This window comes from Amblyomma americanum, chromosome 1, assembly GCF_052857255.1.
Source record: "Amblyomma americanum isolate KBUSLIRL-KWMA chromosome 1, ASM5285725v1, whole genome shotgun sequence".
NCBI classification, from domain to species: domain Eukaryota; kingdom Metazoa; phylum Arthropoda; class Arachnida; order Ixodida; family Ixodidae; genus Amblyomma; species Amblyomma americanum.
In genome coordinates, this window is record NC_135497.1 from 26,692,536 (window position 1) to 26,713,442 (window position 20,907).

Sequence of the window (20,907 nt, forward strand, 5' to 3'; positions counted from 1 at the left end):
AGGATACCTACGAAATACACCCCAGGCCTTATTTTGTCGTTTTTTGGCTTCCCAACATTCTCGCGTCCACCATACCTTGTGGTACTGGCGCACCACGCCTGTGGACAGGGGAATAGCTAGCCGTGCAGCATCAATGATACAATTTGTGAGAATTTCATTGATTTCATCTATGCTAAGTGTTTCTGAGTAAATGTCTTCTAATCTAGCCTTTTCTCTAAACGCCCAATTAGCTAAATGTAGCTTCCATCGCCGTGGTTTGGTTAGGATGACTGCAGGTGAGGATGATAGGCTTATAAAAACTGGTAGGTGATCACTCCCAAAGGGGTTGTCTAAAACGTCCCACTTGAAATCGCTAAAAACAGAAAGTGAACAAAAAGACAGGTCTAAACTGCTCATTTTCCCAGACGTTGGGGAACAGTATGTGGCCTTTTTCGTATTTAAAAGACATACATTATTCGTCAGGATAAAATCTTCGATTATTTGACCTCTAGCGTCACAGCGTTCGCTTCCCCACAGGGTGGAGTGAGCATTAAAATCCCCAAGTAACAGATATGGCTGGAAGTTCTCTGATCAGTTGCAGTAGATCATGTAGTGTTAACGTAAAATGCGGAGGAATGTATACGGAACAGATTGTTAGTGTTTTGTAGCTTACGATACTGACTGCAACCGCCTCAAGTTTTGTTTTGAGTTTAATTTCTTGAGCAGGGACGCAGCTTTGAACGACTATCGCGACGCCTCCTGATAGCCGATTTGCCTGCCCTCGATCGCGCCTAAAAGTTTTATAATGTTTCAGGATATGTACATGTTGTGGACCAAGATTGGTCTCCTGAAGACATAAAGCTGCGGGTAACATTGACCCTAAAATATGTGTTATGTCACTATAATTCCGCATAAGTCCTCTGCAATTCCATTGAATTAAAAAAGCCATGTTTGTGTTTTTGAGAGGAAATGAAAGGGGATTTACTTATGTCGTGGGCCCGTTATGAGGGGCCTGTCTTTTTTTCGCTCAAGAGAGCTGTTCCGCCGCTGTAATGGAGGCGGAGTGGGTGTTGTATCCATCACCTCGACAGAGGTGCTGGAGGACAGCGCAGCCGCGGTTGTGTTAGTTTCAGGTTTCTCCCGACGGGAGGAGGTCCTGCGGGATGCCGACCCATGGATCGGCGGTCCCTGTTTTGGCAATGACAGGGCAGCTTTCGCTGACCCTGCCTGGGGCGTGGATGGCCCTGCCATAGGCTCGGTGGGAGCGGCCTTGGCAGGTGCCGGAGTGCTGTATGGTGCTACGCCCCTGCGCACCACATCAGCGAAGTTTTGTTTTGCTGTGAAGGAGAATGTGTTTGTAAGCGCAAAACGCCTTCTTGCTTCTTTAAAAGAAATGTTTTCTTTTGTCTTTATGGTGATTATCTCTTTTTCTTTCTTCCAGGACGGACACGCCTTGGAGTATGCAGCATGTTCTCCTTCACAGTTTGCACAGCACAGGGCTGCGTCACATACTTCAGACTGGTGATCGTTCGAGGCACATTTTGCGCAAGTTTTGCGACCGCGGTAGCTCTGTGAGCCGTGGCCGAACCTTTGGCAGTTGAAACATCTGCGAGGGTTTGGTATGTATGGTCTTACATTGATTTTCAAATATCCCACGTCGATTGTGTCGGGCAGGGTGCTGGTGTTGAACGTCAGGATCATGTGTTTTGTGTCTATTTCCTTGTTGTCCTTCCGGATTTTGATTCGGTGGACATCTATGACGTCTTGGTCGATGAGCCCTTCCAGCATTTCTTTTTCAGTTATGTGAAGAAAATCATTTTCCGATATTACGCCTCGGATAGTGTTAAGTGAGCGAAGAGGAGTCACGGAGATAGGGATTTCACCTATGGACGTTAGGTTGGAGAGCTTAGATTGTTGGACATTGTCACAGAGCTCGAGCAATAAGTCACCGCTGGCCATTTTTGACAGCTTATAGCCAATGCCTAAGGTTTCAGTCAAGCACTTTGACACAAGGAAGGGGGATATTATTCTTGCCTGTTTATCTTGTTGATCACTTTGGATCACATGATATTTGGGGAAAGTTACTTTTCTTTTTTTGAAAGAAGTTGTCTGCCTCGTTCCGCCCTCTTTTGAGAGAGCGATCTGGTTTTGAAAGTTGGGGAGCCATAAAAAAATTTTGTTTGTCGGTCATGGTGCCAGCCACGCACCACGGAGTCCAACAAGGGGACGGGACAGGAACTTGATAGCAAGTCCTGCCCACGCCAGCTGTACACCTCAACTATAACCAAATATGACGCAACTCAGGGTAGTTGGTCACACAAAGTTAACCCTCGCCGCCAGGAAAAAAGGAAAAACCAAGAAGCGAGTAGGAATTATAGGAGAGTTGTGAGACAGAGATAGGAAACTTAAAGATGGAGAGGAGGATAGGAAAAGGCGACTGCCGATTCCCCCCGGTCGGGTCAGGCCGAAGGTGCCGTCTGCAGGAAGCTGGGGCCAAATTGGTGTGTTGCCTCCGCCAAGGGGCCTTAAGGGTCCAAACGCTCGGCATCGGCTCAACCACCAGGATCACCTTTTCCCCGGACACGGCGATGCCACGCACGGCGAGGCGCGGGTGCTCGGGTCCGTGGTGATGCACAGTTCACCATCATCCCCTTGCGGGGATGTCCCTGCGGATGCTCGGGAACCCGCGGTGTCGCCACTCACCGTCGCGACGCCTGCAAGCTGCAGGCGCACCCCTGCGGGGTCATTGTCTCACGTTTAACGAAAATATTTTCAAATAATGTTTTGTAATTACAGTTGGCAATTTTCATCTATATTCTAGTGCATTTATATGGTGTTTGTATTGCCTTCAGTATTGTATATATCTATTGCATATTTATAGAGTAACGTGTATAACGATGACTGCAGTCTGATGCTTGAATTTTAATAACGAATGTTTTGGATACAACCATGCGTCTCCTAACAGGACTAAACTTAGTGATGCAAACAAAGCCTAGCTCCAGAAGGATCGACATCTGAGCTGTGTTGTCTTTTCTACATTCTTGTTCGTCTTGAGTGCACTAAAATTTTCCTTAAAGCCTAGCTTTTGCTGAAAACAGAATGCAGATTAATCACAAAGTGAACATATGTGTTGGTGTTTACAACAGCATGCGTTTCAAACAAGTTTTGTTGTTTTCCTTATAATAATAACAATAATATTAAATACGTTGATCGCACTTCGTTCTTTTTAATTTGGTGGAATTAAAATGAAACATGGCATATTTCCAGTAGCCTAGAAGGTGACGGGGGGTCAGTATAGGAAAAGGGGGCCTGCATGCGCATTAGACCAGGGCCCTCCTTGTTCTTAATCCGGCCCTGTATGGCACATCCAAGAAATGCGTAACGAACGATGCCGAACGTTGACTTGTCTACCCTTTCAACGCGCTCTATTTGTTTCAAAGGCGCTTTTGTTTGGAAATACGAAATTGAAGTTTATAGAAGCAGTAAATGTTGCATACTGAGAGGTTGCAGAATTTACGCAGTAATTTTTTTCTTCTAAATTGGTCTTTTATACGTCTTTCGTAACACTCGACGCTGGCATTTCCCTAACAACCCCCGCCGTGACAGCTTGAACGCCAGCTGATCTTCAATTTGATACAAACAAAAGCTATCCGATATTGCAAGGAAAAAAGAAAGCCTATATGCAAAACGAATCAAACAAAAAACTTAGAAACTGTGCAGAGAGTTCTAAAGAAACTATTTTTCCTGAGTTGATTCAGTCATTTTGTTTGGGAGCTGCTAGAAAGAACCTGCGTGATAGCTGGTCATATTCTGACTCCGGGAGTGTTCGATTTTCTTTGAGCGTAAAGTTACTTTTCTAACTGTTTAGCCGCAGGAATCCAATGAAGCTCCTCGTGGCTCTCAATGGCTCTGGCGAAGCTGTCGGTGACCTCTACTGGGATGATGGCGAAACTATGGGCGAGCTGTTGTTGCATGCATCTCCCTGCAACCAGTCTGTGGAACACATCCCGCAATACGCACTTGAGATAATCATATTCTCATTTGGATTTCTTTCCTGCCGCCTGTTTCTACAGATGCGCAGCTCCGGGATGAATACGTTTACCTAAGTTCCGTGCAGCCAACGTGAGTTCATCTCCTGGGTGCTTTAGTTTCTTTCGCAGAAAGTTTCCGTTTCTTTTTTTCTTCAGGTCTTATGCTCATAGCAATGCAACCTGACGTTTCAGAGCATCTCCCACATCTTTTCCCCTTTTCACATGTTCTTCTGGTGCTCTCGCAGAACTCTCTGGAGATCTGGAGCTACCAGTACAAGAAGCTGTTCAACTCGACCTCCGTCGAGCTGGCCATCATGTCCGTGCGAGTGCTGGGCATCCGCTGGAGGCCCGCCCGCGTCGAACTGGACGGCTACTACCACATCTCACGCATGCAGTAGCGCTGGCACCACAACAAGGTACAGAGTTTACTTCCATAAATGCGGAGGGGGCCTATAAAAAAAATAGAGAAAGACCACCATTGTTCGAACATACCGGGTGGCCCTTTGTCGTCGCATGTTGCTTTCACAAACACGATTAAACGAACCATCCCCGTGACATGTGAAGACGATCACTGAGCTGATACGCTGCGCTTATATTTTTTCACCACCACCTTTTCCTACTCGCAGGTCATGGACTTGAAGCATATCCTAATGCCTCTCAGGAAACACACTACGGTGCGATGGTTTCTGTCCTGACCCAAAGCTTCGTCGCGGCTGACCAAACACACGACGACCGCGTCTGTTGAGAGATGGCGAGGCAGGAGCGGTGCTGCGACATGTGCGTGGTGCGCTGACTCCTCTGGCAGCACCAGGAAGTACGAGTGCACCACGATTGTTCTGTCAAACTTGCAAACTTCAAGTGCTGTGAGAAGGCTGCCCATGCGGGTGGTTAATGTTAACCACTGCTACGAGACAGTGAGGCTGTTGTGTACGATGTATAGAATTGAGGCTGGCTGAATTTGTCCTTCTGGAACCATGACCGCTCACAGGAATGCCAATGCGACAGCGTAGCTTTCGAGCACGAATGCCGCATGGGACGATATTGTTCCAGATATTCCTGCATGTTGTCCTGGGGGATCTGTCCTGCATTGAGCTGTCCCTTGCGAGTTCTTCTCATCGCATCAAGATTTGCCATGTTTGGTTCGGAATGCTGACCGCCCACTTATGTCGTAACGAAGGAAATTTTTGTTACGCATCGATGCTGCAGGACCGCCTTCTTGTATATGTTTAAGCTTATGTGCGGTAGCATGATGCATCTATAGTTTACAGTACAGAAGAGCGAGGAATACAGACAGTGAATAGCTGAAAGCTAGGACAAGCCAGGAAGCTAACATATTTTGTTCCTTGTTAGCTACCCTGTACTGCACCAGAAGAAAGGGACAGCTCCTAGTTTTTTTCTCTTTATGAGGACTTCATTGATGCATGCCAAGTTGCCAAGGTTGCTGCACAATTTGTCGTGCGAATCAGGCGTTACTGAAGATGCGTCAATGCCCCGACGAGAGCATCACTCATCACGCGGTGGCTGCCGACGAACGGCTTACGGACCTCTCTCTGGTGTGCTCCTCCTTCGCGGGTGACCTGCTCCGAAACGTTGTTTCAGAGCATCTGAGTGGCAAGAATCTGAGTGTAGGCAAACAAAGTGAAGCCCATCACACTAAAGAGTGACATTCATTTCTTTTTTCATTTATTTCCCAGAAAGATTCTGGCAGGTTTACAGGCAAAAAGCTGTTCCAGGCAGCTTGACAGAGCCCATAAAACCAACAGGAAGAAATTGTCCGACAAGTCATTATCATCAGCTGTCATTACCTTGTATGATTCATCTAGCCGGTCCTGTTTAGAAAAGCAACGATGCGTGCAGATGCATGGCAAAAATGAAGTCCAGTGCTGCGAAATGGCTAAGTCACAGCTATTGTTGTAGTGCACTTGAGTGATGCGCACTTGTGTTGATATCAACACGCCTATAAACGCAGGCAGTCACTGCACGCTTACACAACTGCTTCCCCATTTTGCTGATTAGAGATGAGTTATTGAAGAAGGTATTAAGAGTAGAATTATCTGAAAAAATCGAAAGGGGATCAAAGTACTAATATGTGATGGATAACATATGTCCTGTCATTCCCAGAAATTCTGGAGAAGTGAAGTTTTTCAAAGCCGTATATGAATGCCATTTTTTTCGCATTTCGTAAAAATGCACCATAACAATCAATGTAACCACAGATACCTCCTCGGGACGGTTGTAGTTTTCTGTTATTTATTGTCAAAAACACACTTAACTTGTTTTCTATAGAGGCATAACTACTGGGTGCCAGTGAAGAACAAACTTTAAAAGCAAGGTTTTGTCGGAAGATTAAAAACCAGTCGGGTCACTACGTTGATAAGTAATATCCCAAAGTTTCCTCATGGTTATTACCCAAACCCACCCATTGGTTTTCTGTCGTAGTCTTAACTACTCGGTGCGAACACAGGACCTAAGTTGAAAAGCCAGTCTTTGTTACGCATCGGAAGGTTAGACTGTTCTAATCGATGTGTTCATATATTACAATATCCCACAACGGCCTCACATTTAAAATTTTTGACCATGAAAGGTGGACTCGGTTGCATCTGATGAATGTACAATGCATTACCAGCTCTAAGACGAGCGAAATTTCAAGAGTCATGTCTAGGTGGCATCAGCCACCACCCCCGATTTAAAGGGTTCACCTTTATCCATCAATCCATATACCACATAAAGTTATTGATATATGCCGGTGACATCACTCTTCTAGCAATAGGCGCGAAAGGCCTTCAAGACTTGACAGACATTTGTGGAAAAGAGGCGGAGGCTCTATGACCGACATTTAGGACTGAAAAATTGGGAGACATGGCTTACAATGATGAGCCTGGTACATCAACGCTACGAAACTTGTCTACAGTTAAGGCGTACAAGTACCTTGCTATATGAATAAATGATGGCAGAAAGGGAGAAAATTATAAAGCAAGAAAACGCAGCTGCAGTGAAGAATCGTGCGATCTGGGGATATAACAAATATGAAGTCATTCGGGGAATCTGGAAAGGTGCAATGGTACTGGGCTTGCATTTGCAAAACGCTGTGGAGTGCTTGGTATCTGCCACAAATTCAGCACTTGAAATAAAGCAGAGGTTAGAGAGTATAGGCTTGCCTTCAGGGCACATGGAAACACTGCTAATGAAGCAGCTCAGGTGATACGGGGTGGTCAACAATCGAAGCGCGTGACGCAAAAAGTAAGGTGCAGTATGAAGAACGGTTGAGGCATATGAACAACAAGCGATGGGTGGAATTTTTCAGGTACTTATACCGATGCAGTATCGATACTATCAATACTACACAAAGGCAAAGACCTAAGCGGCTTGCTGATGACTGCAAGTGTCAAAGGGAAGTAACCGGTAGTATAGGACAACTTCAAAACAAAGTACAATCCTCAGAAAGTGCTCACCAGCAAATGATAATGCTGGATAAGCCGACGTTGGACACCTAGAGCCGGGAGGTGACTTGACCACACGTCTTCCAGAGAAAGTCTGGCACTGAGAACGGCCTTTGAAGATCGTGGCGACAAAGGACTCCCCAATAACTGATAGCAGTGACCAGTTTCTTATGCTTCTCTTTGTTCGGTATGACCAGCTGCTTACTGGAACTCCTCATCAAGGCAGAGAAAAAAATAAGAAGTCGAGAGTTGTGTATGATCTGCCACGTACCTGAAGCCCACTGATGAGCTAAATCATTCCTCGTACTTAAAAAGCAGTATACAACACGGGTAGCAAATGAAAAATTGTCGCCTTTGCTGCAGTTCATATCATTTCTGAAATAACCAGACACGGCGTACTCCCAGCCGTGCAGCGATTATGCGACATCGCCATCACTGCTTTCCACTCACCGTGGCCGGATACAGCCTGCAATTTGAGTAGTCGGTTACAGAGAACACGACTTGCAAGCACTGAGATTTGTCATGCCACCTCTGCGTGTCCTCCGTCGCACTACGCGTTGTTTTCTAATCAAATTTATCATTCGGCCGGCAGCCAAAATGTCTTGACGCGGCTGGTGAGGACGTGGTTTTATGCTGCCAATAAATGCAGTCGTCAATTCCATACTGACAATAAAAGGTTGTACAGCGTCAATCAGTAACCATTTGCACTGCCAATGCTTATTTCGGTGTTTTCTTTACATTCTTAACGCAGCAAGATATTTTTTTAATACAAACTCTGCATCCTGCTGCATGGTGCCCGTTGGCTGCATACGAAGTGGGCGGATACGCGAGAGGCTGGGAACCACCGCTGAGGGGTTGCACTGTACGTAGCAAGATATATAGATCTTTCGAGGCAGATAATATGTTCAATACCTGAATACTTTGAAATATAATGAGGAGCGATGCTGACAGCATTACCATACCAGAGTTTATGCAACCAATAAGCAAAATAAGCAAAGTGTGCATGTGCTCACTGTTGGTTCCCAGGCATATGCGAGCAGCTGACGACACTTTAGTGATGATATATTTTATTCAGCCACATTGTAGGATACGGCTTGGCTTAAGCAAATCGGGCCTAAACAATAAAAATACGTGATAAACATAAAACAATAAAATATCTAATACAGGCATAACAAATAAAGGACCGTGCCACAGACTTTGGCGGGCAAAAACAATGACGTGTATGGGCCGCTCACTCGCCCCTGTGCGTCTTCTGGTGCCTCAGCAAGTTATCATTGCGGGAGAAGGTGCGCCCACACCACTCGCACAGGTACAGTCTTTCCCCAGTGTGCTTGCGGTAGTGCCTCGTCAGCGCATCGGAGCGGGCGAACTTCCGGCCGCAGTTTGCCCAGCCGCACTCGTACGGCTTCTCGCCGGTGTGCGAGCGCAGGTGCGCCTCGAAGTGCCTGCGCTTGGTGTGACGCCTGCCGCAATCAGGGTACGGGCAGATGTGGACGGCACCCCCTTTCACGCGTGTCGTCCCCTGCTGTCCACCGGGCTCTTTTCCTTCAGGCACAGCGAGAACTGCGGAGCTGCACCGGGGGCCTGTTTCCAGGTTGGCGGAGCCTATTGCAGTGCTGGCAGACTGGCCCTCTGTAGATGAGCAAAAACGTGTCACCGTGTCCACGTGAGGAGGAGTCTGCTGTTTGATGTGATGCTGCTGGTCTCCATGGAGGTCCCGACACTCCCGATTCTCACACTGGATGGGGTCCAGGCCCTCAGCTGGCTGACGCTGGTCCGAGAACTGCAGGCAGTTTTTTTTATTAGGACACTTTAATGTTTACCAGCGCGCTGATTGAATTATGTAAAAATGTGAAAATTCCAGTGCTCCTTATCTCGCCTCTACTAAGAGGTGTACACTGTCATTCTTTATGACCAAGGAAACACGTGTGGGGATATTTTTTGCAAAATATGCTCCGGCGTGCTCCATAGGTGCATCGTAGTAATTCCTAACAAGGCCGCGCCGAAGGTGTCTATTGGATTAACAAAGTACCCAAGTTTCAAAAGAAATTGCTCCAAAATCGTCGGACATCGCCAAAGCCTTCTGTAGATGTATTGATTCAGCGAGGACGAAATTAGGTTGGCGATGTCGGAGTGCATTACAGAACCCCCATCCGGGTACATCTGTCTTTCGCATGTGTAAGACAGCTTGCTTTAAAGTGATAATTGCTTCGTGAAGTATTATGATGCAGTTTACTGATGAAAAAGTCTGAAAAGCTCGACGATGTGAAAAAAATTTTTCCAAAAACTTGCACTCGAACAACTGCACACCCGCACTTGCAAAAACATACAAGACAGAAGATAAAAGCACACCGAATGGTTTGCTTGGTGGTTCGGTAGCAATCGGCATGCAATAACATATGCTACGCAGGCACACCGTTTTTCATTTGCAGGCACTTCACGTAAGCGGGACATGTATCACGTTGCCCTATCAAGGGTCAAGAACAACATTTTGCTATGCATCGGGAGGTTAGATAATTCGATTAATATGCTCAAACAGTATCTTACAATAAAATTGCCCCACAATCAAAAGTGATGTCCAAGGAAACTGGGCCTGCATTATTTGTCACAGTACATTCAAGGCACTCCTTCTGAAATCATGACAACCACATAACAAACAGCATACTATTTTAGGTGCTCGTAAATTGTGGCTTGTAACGAAGGGAAATCTCGCGAGCTCTGGCTTTTTAATAAAGCCGGGCAAAGAGGAGGCAGTCAAGTTGCGCTCGGCAAGAACACCCACCTGCCCGCTGGTTTCCTGATTCCCCTGTTTGATGAGATGCTGCTGGTCTCCCTGGAGGTCCCGACACTCCCGATTCTCACACTGGATGAGGTCATGCTCGGTATTCATAGGCAACAATTGAGTGGCCGGGACGTTGGCCTCGTGCTGGCTGCCATCGACGATGGAGTCCAGGCCCTCAGCCGGCTGACGCTGGTCCTGCAACTGCAGGCAGTGTTTTTATTAGGATATTTTACTGCTGCACCAGCGCGCCGACTGAATTATGTAAGAATGTGAAAATTCCACAGCTCGTTACCTGACCGCTCCTAAGAGGTGTACACTGAGTCATTATTTCTGACCAAGGAAACAAGTGCGAGGATATTTTTTGCAAATTATGATCTGGCGTGCTCCAAGCAGAATAGGCGCATCGTAGTAATTCCTAACAAAACCACTCCGAAGTTGTCTATTGGATTAACAAAATGCCCAAGTTTCAAAAGAATTTTCTCCGAAATCGTCGGACATTGCCAAAGCCTTCTTTAGATGTATTGATTCAGCGAAGACGAAATTAGGTTGGCGATAGCGGAGCACGTTACACAACACCCACGCCTCTTGGTACATCAGTCTTTCGCATGTGTAAGCCAACTTGCTTTAGTTTTAATTGTTTGATGAAGTATTATGGTGCAGTTTACAGATGAAAAAGTCTCAAAAGCTTGACAATGTCGAGAAATCTTTTTTTTTCCAAAAAGCTGGGCCTCGTACAACTGCACACCAGTGCTTGTAAAAACATACAAGACAGAAGATAAAAGCACACCGAATGGTTTATTTGGTGGTTCAGTAGCTATCGGCATGCAATAACATATGCTACGCAGGCACACCGTTTTTCATTTGCAGGCACTTCACGTAAGCGGGACATGTATCACGTTGCCCTATCAAGGGTCAAGAACAAGATTTTGCTATGCATCGGAAGGTTAGACAATTCGGTTAATATGCTCAAACAGTATCTTACAATAAAATTGCCTCACAATTAAAAGTGATGTCCAAGGAAGCTGGACCTGCATTATTTGCCACAGTACATTCAAGGCACTCCTTCTGAAATCATGACAACCACATAACAGCACACTATTTTAGGTGCTCGTAAATTGCGGCTTGTAACAAGGGAAATCTCGTGAGCTCTGGCTTTTTAATAAAGCCGGGCAAAGAGGAGGTAGTCAAGTTGCGCTCGGCAAGAACACCCACCTGCCCGCTGGTTTCCTGATTACCCTGTGTAATGTGATGCTGCTGGTCTCCCTGGAGGTCCCGATACTCCCGATTCTCACACTGGATGAGGTCATGCTTGGTATTCATAGGCAACAATTGAGTGGCCGGGACATTGGCCTCGTGCTGGCTGCCATCGACGATGGAGTCCAGGCCCTCAGCCAGCTGACGCTGGTCCTGCAACTGCAGGCAGTGTTTTTATTAGGATATTTTACTGCTGCACCAGCGCCGACTGAATTATGTAAGAATGTGAAAATTCCACAGCTCGTTACCTGACCGCTCCTAAGAGGTGTACACTGAGTCATTATTTCTGACCAAGGAAACACGTGCGAGGATATTTTTTGCAAATTATGATCTGGCGTGCTCCAAGCAGAATAGGCGCATCGTAGTGATTCCTAACAAAACCACTCCGAAGTTGTCTATTAGATTAACAAAGTGCCCAAGTTTCAAAAGAATTTTCTCCAAAATCGTCGGACATCGCCAAAGCCTTCTTTAGATGTATTGATTCAGTGAAGACAAAATTAGGTTGGCGACGGCAGAGCACATTACACAACACCCCCGCCCCCTTGGTACATCAGTCTTTCGCATGTGTAAGCCAACTTGCTTTAGTTTTAATTGCTTGATGAAGTATGATGCAGTTTACTGATGGAAAAGTCTCAAAAGCTCGATAATGTCGCGAAATCTTTTTTTTTTTACAAAAAGCTGGGCCTCGTACAACTGCTCACCTGCGCTTGTAAAAACATACAAGACAGAAGATAAAAGCACACCGAATGGTTTGTTTGGTGGTTCGGTAGCAATCGGCATGTAACATATGCTACGCAGGCACACCGTTTTTCGTTTTCAGGCACTTGACGTTAGCGGGACATGTATCACGTTGCCCTATCAAGGGTCAAGAACAAGATTTTGCTATGCACCGGAAGGTTACACCATTCCATCCATATGCTCAAACAGTATCTTACAATAAAATTGCCTCACAATTAAAAGTGATGTCCAAGGAAGCTGGACTTGCATTTGCCACAGTGCATTCTAGGCACTCCTTCCGAAATCATCACAACTCCATAACAAACAGCAGACTATTTTAGGTGCCCGGAAATTGCAATGAAGGGAAGTCTTCTCGCGAGCTCTCGCGTTTCGACGAAGCCAGCCAAAGAGAGAGGCAGTCAAGCTGTGCTCAGAAAGAACACCCACCTGCCCGCTGGTTTCCCAATTCTGCGCACACAGGGCGCAGCCACGAGCAGAAACCTTTAGGCTGGCCCCCTAAACCGAGCCATATGGTCTGCAGCAAGCAACTGCAATGTTCTTAACCTTGGTCTAAGCAGATGGCGTGTAAAAATTGAATAGTAGCATGCCCAACTTTATGGCTTCAACCTGGTAAGAAAAATCAAATTCCTGGTTAAACATAACACTAGTGCATGCCATGAAAACTGCAAATTGCTGTCGGCCACTAATAATTGCACAAAATAAGTCCTGTTTCGTCGTTACTTTTCAGAAATACTAAAATATAAGAGGAACCAGTGGTAAATTACTGAAATACCGGGTGTGTAAGCGAACGCTTCCAAAAATTCCTGAAATATTGTCCAAGGAAGCTGGACTTGCATTTGCCACAGTGCATTCAAGGCATCCCTTCCGAAATCATGACAACCTTCCTCCTCCTTAAAAATGGTGTGCGTATGTATGCGCATTAACCACCGTGACGTGGTTTTCTGCGCATGTTACTGCCCCCCTGCTGCCCCTTCCTCAGTTTGCAGCGGTCTTCATGATGTATTAATTAATATCGCCGTCAGATTCCCAAATTCACCTATATTCCTGCTGGGTGATTTCAACTACTCTAATATAAGTTGGTTCGCCCTCATTCCGTTTGCCTCAGACCAGTCATCTGAAAACCACAGCGTTTCTAAACGTGTGCGCTGATTGCAACTTCTCCCAAATCATAACGCAACCAACACGAACCACGCCGACTAGTTCCAATATCCTAGACTTGATTCTGACTACTTTCCGCTATGCTGTTCATTCACTCACTTTTATACCGGGTCTCAGTGACCACAGTATTATTCCATTCTCATTTGCAGGAACCGTGAGTCACTCTGCCCAAGCACCAAAGTTATAAGAAATTACAAGAAAGCAAACTTTGCTTCGATAAATAGAGAACTCGGAACATTTTAGGATGAATACCTACCAAATTTTTTTTTGCACGTAACTCGATGAAAACTGGTCTTTGTTAAAAAAAGATTTCGTTAACAGATAATTACATGCCCTGACGTGTCATATCGGGCAGGCAGCGATCCCCGTGGTTCAACATTACCTAAAATGGCTACTAAATAAAAAGAAAAGATTGTTTCGCAAGGCAAAATTTAGCAGTAGGCACGATGACTGGATTGTCTATCAAATAGCTAACTCTCAATACAAAATAGCAATGAAGAGCGCTAAACAAGAATTTTTTTCAAGAGACCCTGCCTTCTTTGCTGATTACAGACTTAAAAATTCTGGAACATTATTAGTGGCTCGAAATACAACATAACTTTATCCAATGAAAATGGCATTGTTATTCTCAGGGAAAAAAGTTGCGTTGCACCTAATGAAGTATTTTCAAGCATCCTTTTGCGACTGCAGTCTGTTTCCTTGCCTGTTATTGATGACATGAATTTTCTTCCAATGGACACTGTACTCATTGACTCAGTCGGTGTGCAAACTTGAGAACTTAAAGCTGTCTTAGTCCTCGGGCATAGATGGTATTAATTCGAAGTTTTTGAAGAGTATGGTTGTATACTCATCCATAATCCTCTCTAACCTGTTTACTCAATCTTTAATTCTTCAGTGTTACCAAACAATTCGAAGGTGGGCTAGGTGGTACCATTGTTCAAGTCTGGTGACGCCCTTTCACCGACTAAATATAGACCAATTTCCTTAAGTAGCGTTCCATGCAAAATACTCGAACATATTGTCACCGAAAAACGTAGCAAGAAGCGGGAAACGCAGCCGTATACTGGGGCGAGGCTTGCCGAACCGCCGCTCTCGTTCGAGACAAAAGACGTTCGGACACGCGCTGGGAGACAGGTTCGGCTACCAGGTGGCGCCGGCAGAATGTCAGCAGTGTGGCATTGCCCCCCTCCCTTCCAAGAGGCATCGACTCGATGCTGCACGCAAGGGGGAAAATACGAAAGGTGGAAGGTAGCAGCGCGAGTGTCTTCACGGAAAGGGGCTAACGGGAGTAATATGGCTTTATTCGCGCCACGTGGACTACTTCGGACGTCTGTTGTCGAGATGACCGGACAGTTCCTTGAGGGAGCACCTCGTAGGTCACCACGCTGAGGCGGCGTAACACCTGGTATGGACCAAAGTAACGGCGAAGAAGCTTCTGAGAGCGGCCTCGCAAACGGATCGGACTCCATACCCAGACTTGGTCACTTGGTGTGTAAATCACCTCCCTGCGGCGGAGGTTGTAGCGCTCGGCGTCGCATTATTGTTGGCACCGGATTCGTTGTCGAGCAACTTGGCAAGCGGCTTCGGCGTCACGAACAAATTGTTCAGCGTCCACGACAGAGGAGGGAGTAGGATCCGGAAACATGGCGTCCAGCATGGTCAAGGCTTCACAACCGTGCACCAAATGGAATCGAGTGAATCGCATCGTTTCGCGAAGCACACTGTTGTACGTGAACGTGATGTAAGGCAGTATCCGGTCCCAGTACGCATGGTCATCGTCGACATACATAGAAAGCATATCGGCAATTGTCTTGTTAAGCACAATAGCCAAACGGGCGAGTTGGTGGTACATATTGGTGGAAAACAGCACAACGACGCGGACAGAGTGGAAGAAAATACAGGACAAGCGCTGACTCACAACTGAAATTTATTTAAGGGAAGCAGTACATCTTATAGAAAAAGTGGCCAACTTATCAGCTATTACATAGACAAAACCCAAGTTTCTACGTGGCATCGAGGAATGCAACCTCACTGTCATATAATGAAATAGATGGCTTACTGACACATAACTTTGTTTTCTTCTTCATGTGATATGCTTCTATAATCTCACGCGTTAATCCAGACGGGTGTTTGTAGAGGATATCACAGTAAGGCAATGAAGGAAAACAAAATTGGCAGTCTCGAACATGGTCAACTAGATGATTAGATTTGTTAGCTTCAAGATTATTTGCATGCTCTTTCAAACGTGTATTGATGCAAAGCCCCGTCTGCCCGATATATATTTGTCCGCATGACATTGGGATTTTGTACACAGCCTCTTCTGCGCATGGCACATACATTGTTTCGTGCTTAACCCCACAAGTTGTTTCAGATTCTTTTCGTTGCTCAGCCTTTCTTTCCAAAACAGCACAAACCCTTTTAAGTTTCTTGGGTGCTGAAAAAACCACCCCTACGCCATACCTTTTTGCCACATTTTTAAGATTATGTGACATACGGTGTACGTATGGGAGGATGGCAAACATTTTCCTTTCCTTCTCTTTTCCCGGACTAGGGACCAAAGATGGATTCCTAAGCTTTTTGGCTACCTTGTTACAGCCCAATAACATAACACCATCCAAGTATCCAGCTTCCTTCAACCTTTTAATTTGTTCGTTGAAGCTGTTGGTTGCCATATGGATACAAGATTTTGATAATGAGGACAAAAGAGATGAGACCACAATTCCTGTTTTAACTGTTTTGGAATGATGCGATTTATAATTTAACAGCGGTTTTCCCGGCCGCTCAGTCAGTCCGTTTGTTTGCGGATGGTAAGCTTTAGTCTTGCGATGGCTGGTGCCACCGAGTCGAAGTACCTCGCTCGTAAGTGCCGACGTAAATGCAGTGCCCTTGTCAGTTAATACGACTGTTGGGGCTCCGTGACGAAGCAGGATGTTGTGAATGAAAAAAATGTGCAACTTCGGTGGCGGTGCCACGGGGAAGGGCCTTAGTCTCACAGTAGCGGTGGCTAAGATAGTGGCAACAGCAATATCTCGGTTACCCATGGAAGACTCCGGAAATGGGCCGAGTAAGTCCATGCCGACTTCTTGAAATGGGAGGCGTGGGGGATCGATAGGCTGCAGGAGCCTGGCTGGTTTAGTCGGCGGCGTCTTACGGCGCTGACACTCATGACAGGTTCGCATGTAGCGGTGGACAACAGCAGCAAGCCTGGGCCAGTAGTACTTGTGGCATATGCGTGCTAACGTGCGGGAAAACTTGAGGTGACCCGAGGGAAGGTCGTCATGGCATGCATGCAGAACTTCGTCATGAAGCGTTGTAGGCACTACAAGCAGACAGACAGTGTCCGTTGGGCCGTAGTTCTTTTTGTAGAGGACACCACCGCGCAAGCAAAACGATGACAGTCCGCACTTGAAGAGTCGAGGTGGTGATAGAGCGGTTCCCTCGAGGTACTCAATGAAAGGCAGCAGTTCGGAGTCGTCCCTCTGTTGGCGGGCAAGAGTGGGTGTGGTGACAGCACCGAAAAAGTGGAATTGTCATCAGACTCGTCCGCGGGGCAGGGAATAGGAGCACGGGAGAGACAGTCAGCATCACTGTGTTTCTGGCCGGACTTGTGCACGATGGTGACATCAAATTCTTGTAACCGAATGCTCCATCGAGCAAGCCACCCCCGAGGGATCTTTCAGGTTCTCCAGCCAACACAGTGAATGATGGTCGCTCACGACCCGAAACGGGCGGCCATACAAGTACGGTCAAAATTTTGTAACTGCCCACAGCACAGCCAGACATTCCTTTTTCGTGGTGGAATAATTGACTTCGTAACAGGATAAAGTGCGACTGGCGAAAGCGATCACGCGTTCTAGAGCATCCTGCCGCTGAGCAAGGACCGCACAGAGACCAATGTTACTGGCATCAGTGTGCAGTTCCGTGTCGGCCTCTTCGTCGAAGTGACCAAGCATAGGCGCACATTGGAGACGGGATTTGAGTTCCGTGAAGGCTCTATCCTGGTCCTCGCCCCAGAAGGCGGGTCAGAGGCTCTGCTAGCTTGGAGAAATTTGTGAACAAACCGGCGATAGTATGCACAGAGGCCCAAGAAACGATGCAGGCTCCGTTTGTCTGTTGTCTTGGGGAAGGCAGCTACAGCGGCCGTCTTTTCGGGGTCTGGACTAACACCTCGAGCGCTGACAATGTGACCAAGAAACTTCAGCTCATGAAACGCAAAGTGACATTTTTCTGGCTTGAGAGAGAGACCAGCGGAATGCAGTGACACCAATCGGCGTCTGCACCTGTCGCATCCGGACCCGCAGTCTCTTTTACTGGTTCTTTTGCCGTATTACGTGACTGTACGAAATGTCTCATCCTGGGCATAGATTTCCTTCAAGAGTATGGTGCGGTGATCGACCTTAGAGAGCCCATGGTATCTTTTTCGGCACAACGAGCCGTTGACACCAACACCGAGCCCAGCAGAGTAATTTTGCGTGTATATGACGATCGCATAACGATCCCTCCGAGAGCCAGAAAGTTCGTCACAGTCGACTGTAATGACAGCACCGGCACTCTTGGCATCGCTGAAGCGAACGTGTCACTGCTACTCGCTCAGCAAGTTTGTGTCGCTCTAGGCCTAGTAGAACTTGCCAACGGTCGCACCGACATCTTAATCACCAACTTAACCCGTGAACCACAGCATTTTACCAAGACAGCGGTCATCGCTTATTTTGACGAGCTTGGAGAGTGTACCAGGCAGTGCTCTTTGTCGACCACGTCCGACCTCGACGAGACGACGGCTACAGCCATTCCGACTGACATAAACCCGCACCTCTCGGCCAGTCAGAAACGCGTGGAAAACCTCATCTCTTCCTTCCGCGACAGTTTTGCATCGACTTCCAAGGTACAACAGACGCCGCTCACCCAGCACCTCCACCAAATGTCACCGACAAACGTAGCAAGAAGTGGAAAACACAGCCGTTTACTGGGGCGAGGCTTGCCGAACCACCGCGCTCATTCGAGACAAAAAAAGACGTTCGGCCACGCGCTGGGAGACAGGTTCGGCCACCAGGTGGCGCCGGCAGAATGTCAGCAGTGTGGCATTATAATCTATTCCAACCTGGTTAATTTTCTTGAAATAACTCATTCTTTACGCCACATCAGCATGAGTTTCGCAAATCTTTTCGTATGAGACACAGCTCACATCTTTCACTGATGACGTTCTTGCTGCCATAGACACTGGATCCTACATCGACTGCATATATATAGATTGCTCCACAACGTTTGATCTTGTTAACCATCAATTACTTTGTTTGAAGCTTAGCAGGCTTAACATTGATCCCAGCCTTTTATCACGGATCGAAAATTTTCTCAACAGAACAGTTCGTATATGCCAATAACTCTGATTCTTCTTCTCCAGTTTACTCCAGCATACCCAAGGGTTCTGTGCTGGGACCATTACTTTTCTTTTTCTACATCAATGACTTGCCTGACCATATTAACTCTTCTATTAGATTGTTCGCCGATGACTGCGTAAATTACAGAGCGATTTCTTCTATCTCTTACTCCGCCCAACTTCAGTCCGACGTTAACAGCATATCCGACTGATGTAACACCTGGAACATGCGCCTTAAAGGGACAGTGAAGAGAACTCTATCAATTTTTTTTGTTAGAAAAATCTGATAGTTCGGCATTTTATAGCTTTGTTGCCGCTTGTCCGGGAGCGAAAGATGCATTTATTTCAAAGAAACTTGGATTCGATGTTGAAAAAGTTCTTCCCGCCGCTCCGATTCAAACTCGAGAACTCTTATGACGTCACAGGACGGAGTGACGTGAAAGGTGACGTAAACGGAGACTCCGTGATTTCTGGCGGCTAGCGGTGCGGTCTAGCAGCTGCCGAAATGAAAGCTAGCGCTGCCGCACGTTGAAGGCATCTATCGGGGGTCGCTACTGTCGCTTCGTTTACGTTTGCATCGGCGTCTTGCCAGCGTTACGATGGATCCCGCTCCCGAAACCGACGACGTAGTTCTCGCAAAAACTCCTGCCTGCATCTCAGCGACCTCAGCCCCACACAGCGTGTGATGCTTTTGAGGGAGCACGGTTAGGTTAGGCGCAGGCGGGTCGTTTCCCCCTTCCTCAGTGAGCAGCCGTTGCAAACTAAATATCATAACCCCAGTGCGGGGAGTCGCGAGGGGCCAGGACAAAGGCCGGCGTCTTGCGCCCATCGGAGGCTGGCCAGGGCTTTGGGGCCAACGGATTGCGATTTCTTGGAACTGCGCGGTTGCACGGTGCAGCAGGCGGTGTCGAGGTCTCCCACGGTTGCAAGGGCCAAGTTATTTTTTGCCACAAAAAACGGATGGGTGCTCTAGGGCGGCCGCGTTTAAAGTCGGCGGCTTGAAACTAAAGCCGGCGCACGACGCTTCAACGGCTTCCGCTAGATCCAACGGGTCCACTGGATCGGACTCTCTCACCCACTTGCATGTACCTTCAGATATGTACTGTGAATGGATTAAATTAGCTGAGCTCGAAAAGAACAGCTCCGCCCAACTGCCGAAGCTATTGAATTACGTCACAACGCGCACCTCGCCGCGGAGCCGAAGCAGTCTGGCCGGGCCGTTGGCAGCTGGCCAACTCGGTGCGAAATAGAGACATGCTCCAAGTCTCTGCCCGTGCAGTCAGAGTGCGTCGAAGCCGCTGAACGCGTTGGCGGTCAAGTGCAGTTGAAGTATAGAGGGTCTCGGTTTGGCCGATGTGACGTTGCCGTGCAGCGTGCACGCGCGCATTACGCCGGAGTATAAACATGCCTTAACAGAGCCTGCGCTTAACCACTACTCAACATATTCGGTGGCGGCATCTATGGCGGCACTGAAACCCCCACCCACTCATTGAATAAAAAAAAAAACACTGTGCCGAGACTGAATCGCCAGGGCGTGGCACACCGCCACGACGGCTCAAGGTACAATTGTCAATAAAGGCGCATCTAGTGAATGCACTCTTCTGATACAGCAGTCTCCGCACTTTCGCTACCTATATCCTCGCCTAACAATGCTATAGGCCATCTCAGCAATTTTTCTTCACTGCCTTGTACCTTGTCTCCCGTCCCTAATAAACGATTTCCGTTAAGTAGTTTGTGGCACAGCCGGGAAGGTTTCACCGGGCGAGCGTGCAAAGACACAAGTGCTCTTTATACTGCGAACTACCTTGTACGATCACTGACCATCGTGTCATCATAGTTTTTCATCGACCATGGCGGCCATCTGACCAGCATTAACAGGCTCCTTCAAAGGTTGACTAGCACTTGAAGTGGCACTTGAGGAGTTCCTCTGCTGTTCGGCGCTTGTAAATCGAGGCGCGTCAAAAACAAAATCACGGCGGTACGCAAAGCTCATAGACGCGAAGCGCCATAACAAATCGAAACTCACCTGGCCGCCTGTGGCGCCGCCAGGCATCAGTTTTCTTTGCTTCCAACATTCAGGTTGTCTTTTGTCTGTCTTCCTTGTTCGATAAAAGAGCACCATCGGTTTTAAAACAAAACTTACTTCAATAT

At 47.1% G+C, this 20,907-nt stretch overlaps 1 protein-coding gene across 3 annotated transcripts in view; it reads right to left on the reverse strand.

Moving 5' to 3' along the window:
• Positions 1-8,500: 8,500 nt before the first annotated feature.
• Positions 8,501-20,907, reverse strand: part of LOC144111943 (uncharacterized) — a 47,397-nt gene continuing 34,990 nt past the window's right edge. For 2 of the 3 annotated variants that reach the window (XM_077645047.1, XM_077645043.1), the window contains exons 9-11: positions 11,445-11,645; positions 10,233-10,433; positions 8,501-9,233 (exon numbers count right to left, since the gene is read on the reverse strand). In XM_077645047.1, the coding sequence (XP_077501173.1) occupies positions 8,682-9,233; positions 10,233-10,433; positions 11,445-11,645 (954 nt within the window). In that variant the 3' untranslated portion in view covers positions 8,501-8,681. The remainder of the gene's footprint in view (positions 9,234-10,232; positions 10,434-11,444; positions 11,646-20,907) is intronic. The other variant, XM_077645052.1, reaches the window with a different exon arrangement.